Source organism: Octopus sinensis, linkage group LG5 (assembly GCF_006345805.1).
Source record: "Octopus sinensis linkage group LG5, ASM634580v1, whole genome shotgun sequence".
In the NCBI taxonomy this organism is placed as follows: Eukaryota; Metazoa; Mollusca; class Cephalopoda; order Octopoda; family Octopodidae; genus Octopus; species Octopus sinensis.
In genome coordinates this window covers 87,105,812-87,129,300 of record NC_043001.1, presented here as the reverse complement: position 1 = coordinate 87,129,300, position 23,489 = coordinate 87,105,812, and the positions used below count along the sequence as shown (strand labels likewise).

Genomic DNA, 23,489 nt, shown 5'->3' with positions numbered 1-23,489 from the left:
CTGAAAGAAGCCCATCGTATATAAGCAAATATGCGTGTGTGTGTCTTTGTGTCTGTGTTTGTCTTCCCAACATCGCTTGACAACCGATGCTGGTGTGTTTACATCCCCGTAACTTAGCAGTTTGGCAAAAGAGACTGATAGAATAAGTACGAGGCTTCCAAAGAAGTCCTGGGGTCGAGTTGCTCAACTAAAGGCGGTGCTCCAGCATGGCTACAGTCAAATGACAGAAACAAGTAAAAGAGTTTAATTATTTAACCTGACAGAAATAGTAACCAAATTTCCTAAAATTACACACCTGCAGTCTTAAAAATAGTACTATTTTGTTCTCTATTTGAAGAATTTCTAATAGGAGATATCTTACATGCTTCTCCTGCATGTACAATTTTGTAACTCCTATTATCAAAGGAAACATGTGTAATGGCGTATAAATAATTTTCCCAATCTCCTGTTTTAATATATAATTACACTGCAAAAAATATTTCTCAGACTTTTTAACACTTATGCATGCATGTCTCACACAAGTATAACATCTACTTATAGACTTGGAATACTGGATAAGCAGATGTGCTGCAAGGGGACATAGCCTAGATTTTATCCCTATCTACAGAATAAATATATATATATATATATATATATATATAATATATATATATATAAGCATGACTGTGTGGTAAGAAGTTTGCTTCTCAACCACATGTTTCTGGGTTCAGTCCCACTGAGTGGCATCTTGGGCAAGTACCTTCTACTATGGCCTCAGGCTGACCAAATCCTTGTGAGTCGATGGAAACTGAGAATAGCCTGTTGTGTGTATGTATATACCGTATTTTAATGTGTATAAGGAACACCCTAATCTTGGAAAAACAGTTTTGTAAGGTATTATAATACTATCCATGTATAAGAAACTCCCATATTTTTTAAACCTAATTTTTGACAAAAAAGGGTTCCTTATACATGTGAAAATACGGTATGTGTGTGTGTGTGTACATGAGTGTGTGTGTGTGTGTGTGTGTGTGTGGTGTGTGTGTGTGTGGTGTGTGTGTGTGTGTGTATGTGTGTGTGTGTGTGTGTGCATGTATGTCTTTTGAATGTGTCTCTAATCACTGTTGGTGTGCTTATGTCCCTGTAACTTAGCAGTTTGGCAAAAGAGACTGAGAGAATAAGTTGATTTGTTCAACTAACATTCTTGAAGGTGGTGCCCCAGCATGGTTGCAGTCAAATGACTGATAAAATATTTTTACACACACACACACACACACACACATATGCATGTGTGTGTGTATGTCCTCCAATTTGTCTCTCCCCATCCTCCATCACTTAACAACCTGCATTGGGTTGTTTACCAGTTATGTAAATGCATAACTTAGTGGTTCGGCAAAAGAGACCAATGGAATAAGTACCAGACTTTAAAAATAAACACAGAGTTCAATTTGTTTGGCGAAACCCTTCAAGGCAGTGCCCCAGCATGGCCACACTCCAAAGCCCAAAACAAGTATAAAATAAAAGATATGAGAAAGATTTATTTCTCTCCAATTACAACCGTTTTGCAGCAACGACGACATCCACAACAACAACAACAGCAGCAACAACAACAGCAACAGCAACAACAACAACAATAACAACAACAGCAGCAGCAACAACAACAATAACAGCAATAAGAAAGACTGACAAAGTTAGACCAGCATGGAAAAGTGTGTGTAATGGAACCCAAGAATTGTTAATATCCAATATGAAGAACAGGTTTCTGTGGCAACAGTCTGGATGAGAAGCAGGCAAGTAGGGATTGTGGGGGGAAAAGTAGCAGATATGATGGGGAAGGGGATGTCACTGTGGAATGTTTAGGGATCAGGATGGTGGAGGCAATGGTGGAGGAGATAATGGTAATGTCACTGTTGCTGTTGTTTAGCCTCATTCACGTCAGGCCTAATTGAGCTGATCTATGATCAACCATCCCTGACCATACTGGAAGGTGATGGGGTAGGCGTACATCTAGGGTTATCAAGGACTACATTATCTAATTTGTTTCTGTTTTTTTTTTAACACTGTAGGATTGTGATTTAATGGGACTACTTGCAGCAGTTTGAGCACCCAAATAGAGGCTTTCCTGTTGACAATGGTGGTGATAATGATGGTGATTTTGATAGCGGTTTGTAGTAGTGGTAATGGTGGTGGAGGTGGTGGTGTTGTTATTGCTGGGATATTTTCAATAACAGAAATTTTATATTGTCACACAGAAACAGATTTCTCTCCTTCACACACACACACACTGCTTGTGCTAGTATGAATAGGCAAGTGTATATAAAACACTTTAATTCAGCCAATCATACTACATAATTGTGGGAAATGGGATAATTTTAATAACTGCAGTTTTAGGCATTATATACTTGGGAAAAACACTATGACCTTGTATCTATATTAAAAATAATATACTCATCATCATCATCATCATCATCAATATCATCATTACAAAATTATTATTAAGATAAATTTTAATGGTTTCAAATTTTGTCACAGGGGCAGCCATCTTGTGGGAAGGGATAAGTTGAATACATCAACCTCAGTGTTCAACTGGTTCTCGTTTTATTGACCCCGAAAGGGTGAAATACCGCTAAGCATTTTGTCCAGCATGCTAACGATTCTGGCAGCTCACTGCCTTAATTAAGATAAATATTATTGCTAGAAAAAATGCTTTAGGACATTTTGCTTTCTGGATTTTTACATTCTGGGTTCAAATCCTACCAAGATTTACTTTGCCTTTCAATCTTCTAGGGGTACCAGTGAAGTACTGACGCCAATGATCAACTAATCCTTTTCCCTTAAAATTGTTAGCCTTGTATTCAAAGTAGAAACTATTATTATAATTTTTATTATTATTATTAAGGCAGTGAGCTGGCAGAACCATTAGCACACTGGGCTAAATGCTTAGTGTTATTTTGCCCATTGCTACGTTCTGAGTTCAAATTCTGTTAAGGTCGACTTTGCCTTTCATTCTTTTGGGGTCGATAAATTAAGTACCAGTTGAACACTGGAGTCGATGTAATCATGCCGTCCCCTAAAATGATTCCCTTGTGGCAAAATTTGGAACCATTATTATTATTATTATTGGGAGAGGACCAATCGATTAGATCGATCTCAGTACACAACTGGTACTTAATTTATCGACCTCGTAAGGATGAAAGGCAAAGTCGACCTCGGTGGAATTTGAACTCAAAACGTAAAGATAGATGAAATACTGCTAAGCATTTCGTCCAGCGTGCTAACGATTCTGCCAATATTATTATTATTAAGGCAGCAAGCTGGCAGTTCAAATTCTGCTGAGGTCGAATTTGCCTTTCATTCTTTTGGGGTTGATAAATTAAGTATCGGTGAAACACTGGGGTCAATATAATCAACTAGTCCCCACCCTACAAATTTGAGGTCTTGTGCCTCCAGTAGAAAGGATTATCATTATTATTATTATTATTATTATTAAGGCAGTGAGCTGTCAGAATTGTTAGCATGCTCAGCAAAATGCTTAACAGTATTTCATCTGTCTTTATTTTCTGAGCTCAGATTCTGCTGCAGTTGACTTTGCCTTTTATCCTTTTGGAGTCAATGAAATAAGTACCAGGTGAATACTGGAGTTGATGTAATCGACTATCCCCCTCCTACAAATTTCAAGCCTTGTGCCTATAGTAGAAAAGATTATTATTATTATTATTGTGGTAAACAAGCAGAATCATTATCATAAGGGACAAAATGCTTTTTCTTCTACTTGTTTCAGGCATTTGACTTTGGCCATGCTAGAGCACCGCCTAATACCATTTTTTCTGGTTTTATGTTTTGAGTCCAAATTCTGCCATGGTTGACTTTGCCTTTCATCCTTTTGGAGTTGATAAAATAAGTACCAGTTGAACACTGGAATTGATGTAATCAACTTATCCCCTCCCATAAAATTTCAGGCCTTGTGCCAAAATCTGAAACCCTTATTATCATTAAGAGTGGCATGCTGGTAGAATCATTAGCACATTGGGCAAAATCCTTAGCAGCATTTCTTCCAGCATTCTGTTCTGTGTTCAAATGCTGCTGAGGTTGATTTTGCCTTTCATCCTTTTGGGGTTGATAAAACAAGTTACCAGTTGAGCACTGGGGTTAATGTACTCCCTGAAAATTTCAGGCCTTATGCCTGTAATAGAAAGGATTATCATTATTATTATTAGGGTTAGATAAGAAAATTTATTTTGATATTGTAGCTGCTACTACTACTATTAATAACATATCTGTTTTCTCATACTCCATTCTAAATATGCCCCCACCATCCATTCTGTTTTTATAATTTGCTCTGGTAATGTACCCTTATCTGTCACTATCTCGACAAAGAAATTATTATTACAATTATTATTATTACTATTATTATTATTGTTGTTATTATTATCTATAACATTTATATATTTTTATCATTCATAACATTGTTATTTGTTCTACATATAATTTATAAACACAACAGTTAAACAGTGATGTATGCATAAATGTCAAAACATTTAAACTTCTGCAAGAACACATGCACATGTGAATGTTTCTTAAATGTTATATCACCACACAGATACAGAAATCCATCCATCCAACGATATACACATACATATATGCATAAATATGTATGCAACGAAACCTTCCTAAAGTATAAACCCATGAATATGTATTACCCTAGCCAGAATTAGAATCCCTATATATCTTTTCAAAGGAAGTTGAAAAATATTTTTTAAAATAATGAAAAATATATCATCAAAACAATGCAGAATCTAGTTTTATAGAAACACATGAATTTGAATTTTGAAATTTCCATTTAACGTAAGAAAGATCCCTATTCTTTTTTTTTTATCACTGTGTTTACTAGGAAACTGAGATGTACACAAAGAATATTTACATGGAGTAATCATTAATCCCCTTGAAATATATGGAGAAATCTCTGAAACATGACGAACCCTAAAGAATAACAGAAAGTGTTTTGCATAACAGGGTTCCAAACATTAAACATTTTTTAATATATAAAATATGATTAAAATTGTACAGGGACTCTGAGGGAAGTCTCCGTAAAATATTAAACAGGCAGTTAATTTATGGAATATTCAGGCTCCTGAAAATGTTGAATAATTTTTAAAATTTGTAGAATATGCAATAATAGAACTAATAGGATTTAAGCAATGTACAAACACTTATGACTTGGGTATCTACATTGTTCAGAGTGAGATATGGTATAATTATGTATCCAAGAAATAGTATATGAAATTAAGGAAGGCTAAACAATGTAAGAAGGATAGGAAATTAAAGGGCACAAGAATTTATTTAATATATATATAAATGCATACTCACACACACACACACACACACACACACACACATATATATATATATATATATATATATGGAACTAGTAAATGCAAGAATTTATTGAATATTGGAAGTGATTAACTCTTAGAGTTTAAGGATTATATGTGAAGCTGAAGAAGAGTCTTGCTTTTTAAGGCGCATACATGGATCTAAGAAACTCTCAAGATTTTTAGATTGTTTAAGGAAAGCAATAATTTTTATGAATTGTAGTTTTTGATTATGTTGATACCAAGAAAAACATTGATCAGAAGAAGAATTGGAAACAAATAACAAAGTAGAAGACCGGATCATAAATTACCTTGTTAATTTGGTTCTTCCTTCATGTATATAGTCTTTGTTTCCATAGTAATATTCAAAGATGGAGAGACAGAGTGATAGATAGGGAGATAGATAGATATATTGACAGATAACTAGATAGATAGGTAAATAGATAAACAGCTAGAGATAGATAGATAGATAGATAGATAGATAGATAGATAGATAGATAGAAGAGTACAGAAAGGTATATGACAAAAAGCTAAGCTCTAGAACAAAAAGATGTTGACGTTTGTTTGCAGTGTTCCAAAAGATATTGTCTGGATTAAGTTTCCATAGTTTGGAAAGGAGAAATAATATTAATGATACTAAAAATAACGAAAAGAAAAGAAAAGAAAAAGAAAGAAAAAGAAGTGTGTTTTGTTTGTTAGAAAGAAATGCTGTGATATTGATGGGGGAAAGACAGAGAGAGACTGGTTGGTCGCCAAGGAATATTCCCCGGCTAGTGATGGCAGCAGAAGCAGCCTACACCAGACCAGTCACAGAAACTGCAGTAGGAGTAAAGCGGGAAGGAATTCCCTCCTCATCGTTATTGCTGAAGTTGTTATAACTACTACTACTACTGCTGCTACAACTACTACCACTATCACCGGCATTTAATTTTACTACAGCCTTTTACCACCATCACCACCAAGTAATATAACTACAAGCTGTTCATATTACTACTACTACTACTGTTACAACAGGCAGTTAATATTACTACTACTACTACTACTACTACTGCTGCTGCTGCTGCTGCTACTACTAATTTGCCTATTGTTGTTGATGGTGTCAGAGTTGTAGTTGTTGCTGATGCAGTTTGGCTCCCTTTTAGAGAAAAAGGGATTCTGTGCTTTTATTTACTTCTTGTAGGGGCAGGGATCGAAGAGAGCAAGAGGGAGAGAGAGAAGAAAGAAGATGCTGTGACGGAGACAGAATATCAGAACATGCCTCTAATAACCTACCCACTATCTCTAACCCTACCCCCACCCCCACCATTCCGCCATGTGTAGGTGACTTGTGAGGCGAGGGGGGGAGGGCACAACTGAGGCAAATCTAAGTGCCTCTTCTTTAGAAAACACAGCAGCAGCTTTGGTGATGGCAGTGATGGTGGGTGGTGGTGCTGCTGCACAGGGGTGGGACGGTAGTGGTAGTGGTGGTAGTAGTAGTGGTTGTAGTAGCAGCAGCAGCCGTAGTAGTAGTAGTTGTTGTTGGTGGTGGTGGTGGCTTTAATGTTATTGACAGTTATGCAGGAGTGGGATGGTAATAGCAGTAGTAGTGGTGGTGGCTGTCACACAGGGGCGGAGTAGTAGTAGTAGTGGTGGTAGTAGTAGTAGTAGTGGTAGTAGTGGTGGTGGTGGTAGTAGTAGTAGTAGTAGTAGCAGCAGCAGCAGCAGCAGTTGCAACAGAAATGGTGGTGGTAGTGATGATGGTGGTGGATGTCAAAAAGGGGTAGGATAGCTGAAGTAGTAGTGGCAGCAACAAAGTGGTAGTGATGGTGATGGTGGTGGTGGTAGTTTTATAAAAAAAAGGGAGCTACAGAGAGGGAGAGCAGGTGGTGAATGGAGGAGGAGGAGGAGGGAAAAGCAAGGGGTAAGGTAGGGGAAAATTTGTATTTATTGCAAGGGAGCTTTTCAAACTGCAGCTGCAACAATGCACAAAGATATAGTATGGATGCTGAGAGGTGCGAAGAGAGGTGCAGTGAAAAGCGTGTTGCTGCTACTGCTGTTGTTGCCATTAATGTTGTTGTTGCTGTTGTTGCCATTAATGTTGTTGTTGCTGTTGTTGTGCAGAGCAATATATTTATTTTTGCCCATGTTAGACAAGACCCTAATCTTAACTCAAGCTGGAATACTCCTCAGTCTAAATTTGAGTTAGAACAGATTGTGGCCTAAACATATAGACTGGACTCTGGTTTAAACTTGAGTTAGACTATCTCTTTTACTCTCGCTTTTACTTGTTTCAGTCATTTGACTGTGGCCACGCTGGAGCACCACTTTTAGTCGAGCAAATCGACCCCCAGGACTTATTATTTTTAAGCCTAGTACTTATTGTATTGGTCTCTTTTGCCGAACTGCTAAGTTACGGGGACGTAAACACACCAGCATCGGTTGTCAAGCGATGTTGGGGGGACAAATACAGACCCACAAACATATATACACACATACATAAATATATATATATACATATATACGATGGGCTTCTTTCAGTTTCCGTCTACCAAATCCATTCAGAAGGCTTTGGTCAGCCCTAGGCTATAGTAAAAGACACTTGCCCAAGGTGCCACGCAGTGGGACTGAACCCAGAACCATGTGGTTGGTAAGCAAGCTACTTACCACACAGTCACTCCTGCATCATAATCATCATCATTGTTTAACATCTACTTTTCCATGCTTGTATAGGTTGGGCAGAATTTAAGGCAGGTTTTTCTACAACTGGATGTCCTTCCTGTTGTCAACCCTCACCAGTTTCCAGTAAGATAACATTCACCATGATCAGACATATTTTCATGGAAGATTGGAAATATCAGCCATTGCTTGCACAATGATGGCATTCATTTTACAATTATAACATAAAGTCAAGGCAAAGAGACAGTAACACATGCACACATACATATATATATATATACCAATATATTTTGGAAATATGCTGTGCTTAAGACCCGGCAAGCCAAATGAGACCATAACCTCGTGGCCTATGCCAGGGGCGTAACCAGCCCACTTATGCATACCTTTTCCTTCTTTGGACACTAAACTCTGCTTGCAAAGACCTGTTGAGGCAAGTCAAATCAAAATCAAATTCAATGACTGGCATCCGTGCTAGCGGGGCGCAAAGAGCGCCATACGAGTGTGATCGTTGGCAGTGGCTAAACGGCTTCCGTGCCAGTGGCACATAAAAGGCACCATTCGAGTGTGATCGTTACCAGTGTCGCCTTACTGGCACTTGTGCCCCATACTAGTAGGGTGCTAAGAGCACCATCCCGAGCGTGATCGTTGCCAGAGCGGCTAACTGGCCTCTGTGCTGGTGACACATAAAAGGCACCATTTGAGCGGGATCGTTACCAGCGTTGCCTTTCTGGCACCTGTGCCGGTGGCATGTATAAAAAAAGATTCGAGCGAGGTCATTGCCAGTACTGCCTGACTGACCCCCGTGCCAGTGGCACATAAAAGCACCCACTACACTCTCAGAGTGGTTGGCATGAGGAAGGGCATCCAGCTGTAGAAACTCTGCCAGATCAAGATTGGAGCCTGGTGCTGCCATCTGGTTCGCCAGCCCTCAGTCAAATCGTACAGCCCATGCTAGCATGGAAAGCAGACATTAAACGATGATGATGATGATGATGATAATGATATGTGATGGGCTGTTTTTGGTTTCCATCTATAAAATTCACTCACAAGGTTTTGGTCAGCCCAGAGATAAAGAAATCACTTGTTCAAGGTACCACACAGTGAGACTGAAACAGAGACCATGTAGTCAGGAAACAAATTTCTTACTGCTCAACCACACCTGAGCCATATTTATTATGCTTTGTTCATATATATATATTTGCTCTCTCAAAATACTGTGCTCAATATTTGATGCTGCAATTAACTCTCAATTATATATACACATCACTACATCAGTATCATCTCAAGGTGTGGGCACACAACTGTTGCTTGGCGGTCTCACAGGTCTAGAGGCCCTACTCTGATCTATCTATACCGTGGCTTGTTGTCAATAAGTAAATATTATAGGGCTCAGAGCATAAATTTGCCAAGAAGCCTACAATGCAGCTAAAATAGACCTGACAACAGTTTTTATTTCCAATCAGATTCTTATTGACACAGGCCATCACTAATACAGACCAACACGAGCTGACCAATCTAATGCCTATCATTATATGACCCTCCTAGCTGAATTGCATAACACCAAATTTGATAATCATTGAATGTGATAGAAAATGACCCACTAATGTCCAGCTTTTTAGGGGTTACATTTAATCTATTGACCAATTTAACAACTCCACCTGGTCTTTAGATGCTTTTTAGTGGTGTCTACTCTCATTAAACCGCACCTCATTAAGCTAGAAATTGTAGAAACCAAATGAAATCTGAGTTAAGTTAGCAACTGCTAATGTTGTCTTCTATCATCATTGAGTATCATTGTTATAAGAGTTTATATTTTGAGTGTACTAGAGAGTGCTGCATGGCCAGCTGGTTGTATCATGATGTGGAAGGTGAGATTATGGAAGAGTGATAAAATAAAAACTGAAAGACATGTTCTTTTATTGTTTGTTTTTGCAACCCATCTCTAAGAAACATGCACTTTCTAAGTACTCTGCACTTTCCTCAAACTAGCTGTTTTATTAATTGATGTACTATCAAATGCATTCACCCATTCCACTGCCTGCTTCTTCCTGCCTATACACAGCTTCTAGCATATATAAAGCTATTCATTTTCACACTCCCCTCTAACAATCACTGCTTTTTGTGGTGAGAAGTTATATGCATAAATTTGTTGAAAATATATTATCTAAAATTAATTTCATTATAATATTCATCATTGACTAATGTAATTTTTTACTTTACTACATTTTATTTCTAGTTACTTTTTAATGTTCTATCTTATATATTACTGACTACTAGAAGTGGTCAAACCTTAAAATTATTTATAAAAATAAACTAAAAGAGATCAGTCAAGTAAGAAAGAACCAAAGAGTTAATATTCTGCTAAATCAAAAGTTGTAAGGTGTATATATATATATATATTCTTTATTGGGGACCACTGTAGTCTGACTTATGTCATGGATGTACAGTTATTAACATATATACACTTGGTTATTCTTTTTTACTCTAGGCACAAGGCCCCAAATTTTTTTTTGTGGGGGGGGAGGCAGTTGATTAGATTGACCACAGTACACAACTGGTACATAATTTATCGACCTCGAAAGGATGGAAAGCAAAGTTGACCTCGGTGGAATTTTAACTCAGAACATAAAGACAGATGAAATACCGCTAAGCATTTCGCCCAGCATGCTAATGTTTCTGCCAGCTTGCCACCTTAATACACTTAACTATTGGTTACCAATGTAACATAAATTGGTCATCAAAAACAGAGTATGCATACTTCAGTAGAAATACATCTCCACTGGTCAGTTTATATATAATGTTTGAAATGTGGAGAAGATAAAACAATGGACAATTGTTGAAGGGACTGTTCTTTATGTTGCCTGTCTTGTTTTTCTACTTGTTTCTTTCATTGTTCACAAAAAAAGTTTGTTTTCTATGTTTTTGTATTTCATGTTGCTTATGTTTTTTGACGTTCTGTATGTGTATATACATATATATGCAAGTATGTACATGTATGTATGTATATATGCATATATTAAAAAAGACTCCGCCGGTTACGACGACGAGGGTCCCAGCTGATACGATCAACGGAACAGCTTGCTCGTGAAATTAACGTGCAAATGGCTGAGCATTCCACAGACACGTGTACCCTTAACGTAGTTCTCGGGGATAATCAGCGTGACACAGAGAGTGACAAGGCTGACCCTTTGAAATACAAGTACAACTCATTTTTGCCAGCTGAGTGGACTGGAGCAACGTGAAATAAAGTGTCTTGCTCAAGGACACAACGCGTCGCCGGGAATCGAACTCACAACCTTACGATCATGAGCCGAATGCCCTAACCACTAAGCCACGCGCCCTCACATATGCATATATATATATATATACACACACACACACTGTTTTTTCAGTGACTACTCCATTTTGACTAATATATGGCTGATGTATTTTTGTTTGAGTACACATTCTGTTATTGTTCACTAATGTAGGCTGTTGTTACTCTTTAGCCAAAGTATGAGCTGATCATCATAATCCCTACCATCATCAACTTTTAATATTCATTTTTCCATGCTGGTATGGGTTGGATGGGTTGACAAAATCCAACAGGTCAGAGAACCGTGTTGTGCTCCATTGTCTGTTTTGGCATGGTTACTATAGATGTATGCCAATCCTAAAATCAACAACTTTACAGTGTATATACTTTTTTATTGGTGACCAATGTGAAAGATTTCACATTGTGATCCATGTGAAAGATTTACTTCCATTTACATTGTTTTATTAGTGGTTAATGTGAAGATGTACTTCTATTAAAGTATACATACACAGTTTAATCTGAACCAATAGAGACTGACCAGTGTGAAGGATGACAATTTGTTTAAAACAATACCTGCATGTGTTAAGAAGCTTGATTCGTAAGCATGTGGTTTTGGAGTTTTATCCCACCATGTGACTGTGGATTTGGTAGATGGAAGCTGAAAGAAGCCCATTTTATGTATATATGTTTGTATGTATGTGTGTGTGTAAAGCACCAACCGATCGTGGCTGTTGCCAGCCTCTTCTGGCACCTGTACTGGTGGCACGTAAAAAGCACCCACTACACTCACGGAGTGGTTGGCATTAGGAAGGGCATCCAGCTGTAGAAACACTGCCAGATGAAACTGGAGCCTGGTGCAGCCTCCTGGCTTCCCAGACCCTGGTCAAACCACCCAACCCATGCTAGCATGGAAAATGGATGTTAAATGATGATGATGATGACGATATGTATACACACACACGAGTGCTTGTGGGTTCCCCTGGGTGGACATCATGTGATGGTTGTAAATGAGCATCACTGTCATACAAGAGATTTTTTTTTCCAGTCTTTCATGGAAGACATATCTGACCATGAAGAGATATTATCTAACTTGGAAACAGGTGAGGGCTGATGATAAGAGATTTGACAGTAGAAAATATGCATTAACAAATTCTGTCTGGACCCATGCAAGCATAGAAAAATGCATGTTAAGTGGCAATGATGATAATGATGGTGCATCATCATTATTATCATTTAACATCTGTTGTCCATATTGGCATGGATTGAATGGTTTGACCAAGGCTGCAACAGATTCCACTCTGATTTGGCATGCTTTCTACAGCTGGATATCCTTCCTAACACCAACCACTCCAAGAGTGTAATGGATGCTTTTATGTGCCACTGGCATGACACCAGTATCTGCCATGATTGCGATTTTACTTGGCTTGATGGATCTTCTCAAGCATGGCATAATGCCAAAGATCTCAGTCATTCATCATTACCTCTGTGAGGCCCAACACTCAAAAGGTGCTTTCCACATGCCACTGGCATTGGCCACCTTGCCTCCATGAAGCCCAACACTCAAAAAGTGCTCTTTATGTGCCACTGGCATGGGTGTCAGTTACATGATTCAAGCATCAGCCATGACTATGATTTCACTTGGCTTGACAGGTCTTCTCAAGCACAACATATTACCAAAGGTCTCAGTCACTAGTCATTACCTCTACGAGGTATAAAGTTTGAAGGTCTTCCTGGGTCTACCTCTACCACAGGTTCCCTCCACAGTTAAAGATTGGCACTTCTTTACACAGTTGTCCTCATCCATACGCATCACATGATCTTACCAGCGCAGTCTTCTCTCTTGCACACCACATCTGATGCCTCTTATGCCCAACTTTTCTCTCAAGATGCTTACACTCTATTGTACATGCACACTGACATTGCACATCCAGTAAAGTATACTGGCTTCATTTCCTTCAAGCCTATGCTTGTCCTCAGCTGTCACAGCCCATTTTTTTCACTGCTCTGTAGCAGAGCTGTTTGCATACAGGCATCATACTATTTGCCTTTCACTCTGAAGGAGAGGCCCTTTGTTGCCAACAAAGGTAGGAGCTTTCTGAAGTTTACCCTCTATCTCTGCTACTAACTTGGTCACCTAGATAACAGAATCTATCTACTACCTCTAGCTTACTCCACTGGCAGTTGATGGAGTCTATTTTCTGTATATTTTCGGTGTTTATTGTATCTGCACATCTTCCACACACAAAAGCTAGTTTCCCTGTTAACCTTCCTCTGATATTGCTGCACCTCTTATATGTCCAAAGCTTACACAGGGTACATTTTATGAAGTTTCTACCTATGCCTTTTCTACAGATCAAGCAGGGCCATCTACTTGAAGGGATTTGTGATTTGTCTGCCTTCCTGATTACTAAGACTTTGGGTTTTGCTAGGTTAACTCTAAGGCCCTTTGATTCTAGACCTTGCTTCCATACCAACATATATATATATATATTATATATATATATATATATATATATATATATTGTTGACATCATAAGAGTTTATAAATTTTTGGGAGAATATGGAATAATTCTTTTTAGGAATTACTTCTTCAAGTACATATATAACTAGCTTTCACTTTTTTCTATCTAAGAGTTTTTCAACCCAATATTTACACGTTAATTTTTATGGTTTTATACATAATTTGAGAACCAATCCCCAAAATTCTTATGTATATACATCATCATTATGCTTAGAGAAGCTAAAATGCACTCACACCAGTGCCATGTCATTTGCACTCATGCCAGTGCCATGTAAAATGCATTCATGTCAAGCCAGTTAAATGCACCTGTTCTAGTAGTATGACAAAAGCACCCAGCACGCTCTGTAAAGTGGCTGGCCTTTCGCATCCAACCATAGAAACCATGCCAAAACAGATGACCGAAGCCTGGCCAGCTCTCAGGCTGATCAGCTTCTGTCAAACCATCCAACTGATGTCAGCATGGAATATATATATATATATATATATATATATATATATATATATATATATATATATAAATTTATAAATAAGGATAAGATCGATATTTAAATATCAATCTTATCAAGTGACCCACACTTATTATTTCAAAGGAAGTAATTACTTAAAATTATAATTTAGGGTATCTGAGAGATACCACCACGCTGAAAATAGCAGTCAAAACCTGACTCTAAAGCCACATTAAACGTTCATATAGCACTAGGAGAGAAGACAAAAAGACAAAATAAACTAGCAAAAAATTACTGGATAATTCCAGATCCTGGATTTCTGGCTCTGCATAAGAGATGCTCTGCCTTCATCAGTGGAATATACTCAGACAACACATAAATACCAATAAATATATATATAGATATATACAACATACGATATACTTACATATACAATATATATAAGCGCCTAAAGATGTTGTAGACCTGTAGCAAAGATGTTAATTTTGCTATTTAGCCCCAGATCATCCCTGATCAACCAGTCTATAATCAAAGGTATTCCAGCCATGAACACGTCTTCTTTTATCAAGGCCAGTATATCTAGAAACTATATCTTTATTGAATGCATTTTTCCTTGTTAAAGACAGCAGGGTTGTGCTATGAGGGAAACCTAGTTATTATTTCTAGCAGGTTAGGTCATGATCCATTGTTATTTATGTAGATCTATATGGTTAGAGTCTCAGCTGTCTGGGTTGTTAGGATGTCAGATTCATATCAACGTTCCTCAGTCTTGGACAAAATTTTTGGTTATAGTCAACATGGAATGCAGTATTATAGTCCATCTCATGGTATGTTAGATTCATTAAATTAAAACATCCATCACAGAGATGTAACTTGGGTGTGTGTGCTTTCAGGGCCTCCCGTTCAGTTTGCTACCCACCACTGTCCCCTATACAGGCTTATACAACAGACTCTATAGTGCAGCTCTTATAAAAATGCAGCCCAGGACAGACTGTCCTCATTGTCTCCTCCCATGTAGCTATACTACTGATCTACCACTTTCTTCACTACCATGTAGTCCCTGACAACAACGACAGATTCATCTGAATGTGTGTGTGTGTGTGTGTGTGTGTGTGTGTGTGTGTGTGTGTGTGTGTGTATGTGTGAGTTTGTATGTGTATCTGTTTATACGTAGGTGTAGCTGTGTGAGATTACTTCATAATTCTATCATTTTATAAAAGTTAGTATCTCTAAAACTATATTCTTATTCAATGTATCCTCCTTCAAGATGGCAGGAAGTGATATGAGGGAGATCTGACTGCCATTTCCAGCAGGTTACCTCACAGGCTCATTGATGTTCATCTAGGTCTATCTGGTTTAAGTTCTGAGTTGTGGGTTCAATCATCTTGCCTAGAATTTTTGGCAAGTGTCTTTTAACATAGCTTCAGGTCAATCCAAGCCTTGTGAGTGAAATTGAGTAGGTGGAAACTGTTGAAAGCCCATCAGATGAACTAACTATAATAGACAGATAAATAAAGAGATGGATAGATAAGTATACATATAAACAGAATGATGAATGAACAGACAGACAGGCAGACAAGAGATAGATGGACAGAAAGATAGACAGACAGAGATAGACAGACAGAGAGATAGATAGACAAAGAGATTGACAGACAGAGATAGGCAGACAGAGAGATAGACAGACAGAGAGATAGACAGATAGAGATAGACAGCCAGAGAGATAGACAGAGACAGAGCGACAGAGACACAGAGCGACAGAGACACAGAGCGACAGAGACACAGGTAGACCGAGACACAGGTAGTCTGAAACACAGAGAGATGGATAGACAGAGAGGGACAGATAAAGAGACAGACAAATAGGTGGGCAGGCAGACAGTCAGACAAATAAACAGACATATGGAAAGACAGATAGACAGACATACATGTGTATGTATATATACAGACAGACATGCATACATATATATATGTATATATATATGTATATATATATATATACATAGACAGACAGGTATTCCAGCTAACATGAAATGAGATAAAAAGAAAATAGTTACATATGTAAGACATATAGGCATTCTAAAGATAGACAGGTGGACATACATGGATGCATATGGACAAATAGGCAGGCAGACAGATAGATATACCAGCTGATATGAAAAGAGATAGAAAGAAAATAGTTACATATGTAGTCAGGTAAGCAGAGAAATAGGCAGGTTACTTGACAATTTTCAGAACTCAGTTAATATATTTTATCCAAAAATCAAGGAAATATAAATTTATGGTACATTCCATAACAAACATAACTAAATAGATAAAAAAAAATAAAGTAAAATAAAAAAAAACCAATGTCTGAACATATAGGAAAAACATGTGGTGGAGGGTATGTGTGAGTTTGAGTGGTTGATATAACTGAAACATGTTTGTCATACAATTCTCTATGAACACATTCACATGTCTATACACACACAGGTTCAACCCATGCCAGCATAGAAAGCAGACATTAAATAATGATGATTATTTAATATACAGATGTGTGTGTCTGAGTGTGCTTGTGTGTTAAACTAAGGTTATTATTACTTTAAAGCTGGTAATAGCTAAGAATAGCGAAGGAATATTTCCTGATGCATGTGAGGGTACTCAATACTGATAAGAGCATCGAATTTACTGAAAAGTTTGTGGCAAATAAGCTGCAAGTGTCACCTAACAGCTTGTTCAATCACATATGATCTATACACACACACACACACATACATACGGATCGATATATAAATATGTGAGCGTATGTAAATGTGTGCATATATATATATATATATATATATTTCTCTTATCTCTTTTACTTGTTTCAGTCATTTGACTGTGGCGATGCTGGAGCACCGCCTTTTAGTTGAGCAAATCGACCCCAGGACTTGTTCACTGGAAGCCTAGTACTTATTCTATCAGTCTCTTTTGCCTAACCACTAAGTTATAGGGATGTAAACACACCACCATCGGTTGTCAAGAGATTTTGGGGGACAAACACAAACACACACATATATATATATATATATATGACGGGCTTCTTTCAGTTTCTATCTACCAAATCTACTCACAAGGCTTTGGTCGGCCCAAGGCTATAGTAGAAGACATTTGCCAAAGGTGCCACGCAGTGGGAATGAACCAGGAACCATGTGGTTGGTAAGCAAGCTACTTACCACACAGCCACTCCTGCGCCTATATATAACAGATATACAAATATTTCAAAGCAGAAAGGAATTTATATAAATTATATCCACCTCTTTGCTTTTCCTTGTATTGGAGTCCTTTTTTGAGTTAATCCTCTCAGATTTAGCCTGTGAAATGTTTTGTGTATACAAACACACACACATGCTCATATGCACACATACATGCATACACATACAAATATATAGCTTTTTCAAAATTTATAAGGAGCCAGTTTCTATCTCTTAGCGATTGACTTGTTTGCTTTTGTTTTCAGAGTAGCAAGATAGGTAGATAACTAGATATATAACTCAGGAACAAATGGGGGGGAGAGAGAGAGAGAGAGAGAGAGAGAGGCTAACAAGTAAATGGATTAGATGGATAAATTTTTTATAGTATATATATATATATATATATATATGATAGGTAGATATGAGATGAGATATACACACACATATACAGACATGTAGGTAGATATGTAGATAGATAAGTAGATAGCTAGAGAGTGATAGATAGCTACAGACAGATAGACAGACAGATAAGATTATATAGTTCTGAGTTTAAGGCAGAAGTGAGAGAACAGCACCTACTCCCCTACACCACCAAACCCACAACTCAGTTGAATGTGAATGTCGCCAGGTGAGTCATCGGAAAAGAAAGTTGACAGCACAAGGATGAAAGAAAAAAAGATGAGAGAGATTTCTGGTTTACAGCTGAGGAGAAATACTTTGGTCTCTACACTGCTGTAGTTGGGAGACACATGGACATGTCTATTACCATCTGTATCTGTCTCTCACATTGTTTATCAACCAGTATCTGTGTATTTTGTCACATTATGTATGTTGAAATATATGTGAGCACATGTGATGTCCTTTGTATGTCTGTTTGTACATGTCTGTATGCACATGTGTAGATATATAAATGTGTATCAGTGCAAGAATAAGAGTATGTATGCGAGTGAGTCAGTGAGTGCACATGTGTATGTATGCACCTGTGTGATTGTGTGTGAATGTATGTCTGTATCTGTGTGTGCATACTGGGTATGAAACAATGTGGTTAACCCTTTCATTAACGTATTTATTTTGAGATGCTCTGTGTTTCTTTCGATTATTTTAAATATAACAAAAGAATTTAGTAAAATAACTTAGTTATCATTAAGCTAGTGTTAGGAACATAAATTGTGACTAAGGTTTGGTGGTATATTTTAATGCAAAACTTATGAAAACAAAACATTTGTACTACAGAGCCAGAGTCGGTTTTGGCTGGGTTAGTAACGAAAGGGTTAAAGAAACTTGCTTTGCAACCTTGAAATACTGGATTCCACCCCAAGGTGCAGCACGTTAACTGACTTTTCCAATATCTTCAGATGGACTCAAACCTTGTAGATAAAACTGGGTACATGGAAACTGTAGGACAGAAGGACAATACATGTAATTCGAAAGAACACATTGTTACACACTGTTAGATAAATCTAGTTTAAGAATTGCATAGATAAAGGTATGGCTGTGCAGTTAACTGATTGCTGAGAAGTACACTTCTTAACCACATGATTCTTGGTTCAATCCCAATACTGAGTACATTGGTAAATGTCTTTTACTATAACTTTAAACCGACCAAAGAAAGTCTTGTGGGTAAATTTAGGAGACAGAAACAGATAGAAGCTCACTGTGTGTGTGTGTGTGAGTGTGTCTGTGTGTGTATACAGGGTGTGGAAGAAAGGTTGTCCTGATTTCAAAGGTTAATAATTTAAAATTGGGGCAACCTTTCTGCCACACACAGTACATCATATATATATATATATATATATATTATATATATATATATAATTTTTTATAATTATGGGCATAATTATAATTAGGGTTCAGCAAAAAATTTGCTTCACCACATACCGAAATTTAGAAATAGCAGCCAAAAAAAACTAGCTATTTCTATACCATAAGAAAATCTCCCAGACAACATACTCAAAACAATCCATGTAGGCAAAGAGAAAGAATAACGAATTCACCCAGCATTTGATTAACTGTAAACGCGTTTCAGAGTTAGATAGATATGAAAAATGCAAAAACCACATTTCCATTCTATTATTCTTGCTCATCAGTACAGTATTTTCAGATTTTTAATTTGAGAGCACTATAAAAAAAATTGAACATACCTTATCTTTATTTTATATATATATATATATACATATATATATAAACAGGGAGAGTATATATTTATTAAACTTTTACAAGTAAAACGGGACAGTGACTGAAGTTTCAGTCTGCTAGCCTTTGTCATAAATGTGTGTGTGTGTCCATACCACGTGGGTTTCTTTCTTTTTCTTTTTTTGCATATGTATGTGTGTAACTGTGTCTCCTTATCTTGACAATGTATTAGAGTTGTAAACAAGCATCACCATCATACAAGTGATGTCCAGCATTTCCAATCAGTATTTGGCCATGGGAAAATATTAATGAAATATTAACGAAAAAGAGAAATAATCCAGACTTGCTGGTGGCATGCATTTGAACGATGTAGACAAATACAGATATATCAAATACTATACAACATATATTTTTGATTCATTATTATAATTACCGTTGCTTCCAGAGGATGTGCCATAATTACCAAATGATGAGTAAGATCAGTTCCACATGAGAAAGCTTGTGATAGGATGGACAACTAATTTTTTCTGACCCATGCAAGCATAGAAAAGTAGATTTTAAAATGAAGATGATGATGATGATGACGATGACAGTAATGATTATGATGAAGGTGGTGATAATGGTGGTTGTGAAGACAGTGGTTGCGATGACGGGGGTTGCGAAGACGGTGGTTGCGAAGACGGTGGTTGTGAAAACGGTGGTTGCGATGACGGTAGTTGCGATGACGGTGGCTGTGAAGACGGCGGTTGTGAATACAGTGGTTGTGATGACAGTGGTTGCGAAGACGGCAATTGAGATGATAGTGGTTGTGATGACGGTGGCTGTGATGACAGTGGTTGCGATGATGGAGGCTGCGATGATGGTGGTTGTGAAGACGGCAGACGCGAAGACAGCGGATGCGAAGACGGCGGATGCGAAGACGGCAGTTGTGATGACAGTGGTTGTGAATATGGTGGTTGTGAATACGATGGTTGTGATGACGGTGGTTGTGAAGACGGCAGTTGTGATGACGGTGGTTGTGAAGACGGTGGTTGTGATGACGGTGGTTGTGAAGACGGTGGTTGTGAAGACGGCGGTTGTGAAGACGGCGGTTGTGAAGACGGCAGTTGCGATGACGGTGGTTGTGATGATGATGGTTGATGGATGATGAAGATTGTGATGATGAAGATGATATTACTCACATTCATACCGGAATACAATGCATGTTCAGAATCTACCTAAAGATTATATTAAGAGGACAAGAGGCTGTGGAATGAATACTCAGTCATTTACATAACAGCTAAAGTGGTTTGTTGCTTTTGCCTGAAGAATATGTCTGGAGTAAAAAATGTGTCTGTAGAATATTCACTCACAGATACTCATCTATAATTCAATAAGTGGGTGGTTCCGTTGATTAATGGAATATTCATTTATCAAGAACACTCGTCATGTAAATCAACAGAGCAAAATCTATTCCTTACTTATCCATGTGATTGTGTTTGTGTGTGTGCCTGTGTGTGTGCTTGCCGTGTGTGTTTGTGGCGTGTGCGTTTGTGGCGTGTGTGTGTTTGCGGCATGTGTGTGTGTCTGTGTGTCTGCGGCATGTGCGTATGTATTTTGTGTGCATGTGTGTTCGTTTGTGAGTGTGTGTTTGTGTGTGTGTTCGCGTGTGTGTATTCATGGTGTGTTTGTGGCATGTGCGTTTGTGGTGTGTGTGTGTTTGTGGGGTATATGTGTATGCTTGTAGCATGTGTGTGTTTGTGGCGTGTGTATGTTTGTGGTATGTGTGCGTTTGTGGCACGTGTGCGTTTGTGGCATGTGTGCACATTTGTGGCATGTGTGCGTGTGTATGTGTTTGTGGCATGTGTGTGTGTTTGTGGCATGTGTGTGTGTTTGTGGCATGTGTGAGTATTTGTGGCATGTGTGTTTGTGGCATGTTTGTGTGTGGCGTTTGTGTGTGGCGTTTGTGTGTGGCATGTATGTGTGTGTCTGTGTGTGTATGTGTGTGTGTGTATTTGTGTGAGTGTGTGTATTTGTGTGAGTGTGTGTGTATGCGTTTGTATGACTGTTGGTATCACTGCATCTTTCACTCTCCTTCTTTCTTTTCTCTCCATTTTATTCTGTTACTCAATAGATTTATCTATGTATGTAAATGAACACACACTGATATATGTATTTGGGTGTGTATATGCGAGTGTGTGTAACACTGGTTTCAAGCAATAAAAGGGGTCTGTGACAAACAAAGACCCGCACAAACACACACATACATGCATATATCATCATCATCATCGTTTAACGTCTGTTCTCCACACTAGCATGGGTTGGACGGTTTGACCGGGGATCTGGGAAGCCAGAAGGCTGCACCAGGCTCTAGTCTGACTGGCAGTGCTTCTACAGCTGGATGCCCTTCCTAACGCCAACCACTCCATGAGCGTAGTGGGTGCTTTTTACGTGCCACCTGCACAGGTGCCAGGCAAGGCTGGCAATGGCCATGATCGGATTGGTGCATTTTACGTGCCACCGGCACGGAAGCCAGTCAAGGCGGCGCTGGCATTGGCCACGATTCGGATGGTGCTTTTTACATGCCACCGGCATGGAAGCCAGTCTGGGTGGCGCTGTCATCGGCCACGTTCAGACGGTGCTATTTACGTGCCATCGGCACAGGGATCACAACTGCAGTTTCCATTGATTTTGATGTTGGTGTACTTGACTCAATGGATCTCCTCAAGCACAGGGTCGAAATGGTGTTTCTTCACTTGCCACCAGCACAGGAGTCAGTCCAGTGGTCCTGGCAGCTGCCGGATACCAGTCATAGGACTGGTTCAATTTCGATTCTGATTTCACTTGCCCCAACAGGTCTTCGAAGCAGAGTTTAGTGTCCAATGAAGGGAGGTTGGCATGGGTGCCTGTCGTCAGATGAGGTTCGATTTCGACTTCGCTTGCCTCAACAGGTCTTTGTGTGTCCAAGGGAGGAAAGGCATGCATAAGTGAGCTGGACTCACTTGTCCTGCTGGGTCTTTTCACGCACAGCATATTTCCAAAGGTCTCGGTTGCTCGTCATTGCCTTGGTGAGGCCTAAAGTTCGAAGGATATATATATATATACACACACACACACACATATATATACATGCATAGATATGTGTGTATATATGAATATATGTATGTATATGTATATATACACATACGTATGTATGTGTATATATACATATACATACATATATTCATATATACACACATACAGAGGCTCAGTAGTAAGTTTAGCATTCCACTTTATCCAGTGCATCTGAGTGGCTGTGTGGTAAGAAGCTTGCTCCCCAACCATATGGTTCCATGTTCAGTCCCACTGCATGGCACCTTGGGCAAGTGTCCTCGACTATAGCCTCGGCCGACCAAAGCCTGTTGTGTACACACACACACACACACATAAAATTGTAATTTAGGGTATCTAAGAGATATCACCACGCTGGAAATAGCAGCCAAAACTTGACTCTAAAACCATATTTAATGTTCATACAGCACCGAGAGAGAAGACAAAAGGACAAAATAAACTAGCAAAAAATTTTTTGCTTGTTTATATTTTCCTTTTGTCTTCTTTCCTGGTGCTGTATGAATATTTAATGTGGTTTTAGAGTCAAGTTTTGGCTGCTATTTCCAGTGTGGTGTATCACTTAGATACCCTAAATTATAATTTTAATAATAATTATTACCTCTGAAGGTTTTTATTCCCAAGTTGGCCACTTGATAAGATCGATATTTAAATTAACGATCTTATCCTTATTTATATAGATTTACATATCTTTATGTGTGTGTGTGTCTTTGTGTCTGTGTTTGTCCCCCTACCATCACTTGACAACTGATATTGGTGTGTTTATGTCCCTGAAACTTAGCGGTTTGTCAAAAG

The 23,489-nt window shown here is 38.3% G+C and overlaps 2 protein-coding genes and 1 long non-coding RNA gene across 4 annotated transcripts in view; 1 reads left to right on the top strand and 2 right to left on the bottom strand.

The window, feature by feature from the left end:
- The window catches only part of LOC115212415 (protein FAM107B), a 218,975-nt gene that overhangs the window by 143,477 nt on the left and 52,009 nt on the right, over positions 1-23,489 (bottom strand). Inside the window, exon 1 of one of the 2 annotated variants that reach the window (XM_036502865.1) lies at positions 20,041-20,079. The exons of the other annotated variant lie outside the window; for it this stretch is intronic. Coding sequence (XP_036358758.1) covers positions 20,041-20,064 — 24 coding nt within the window. The 5' untranslated portion in view covers positions 20,065-20,079. Of the gene's footprint in view, positions 1-20,040; positions 20,080-23,489 lie in introns of those variants that run through there. 2 annotated transcript variants of the gene reach the window in all.
- Positions 833-17,918, top strand: LOC118763366. Its single transcript, XR_004999115.1, has 3 exons — positions 833-970; positions 16,185-16,192; positions 17,906-17,918. It is a non-coding gene; the product is annotated as an uncharacterized LOC118763366 (long non-coding RNA).
- On the bottom strand, positions 20,198-21,106 carry LOC118763365 (vegetative cell wall protein gp1-like). Its single transcript, XM_036502866.1, has one exon. It carries the CDS (start codon positions 20,792-20,794, stop codon positions 20,207-20,209), a length of 588 nt encoding a protein of 195 aa, XP_036358759.1. The 5' UTR covers positions 20,795-21,106; the 3' UTR covers positions 20,198-20,206.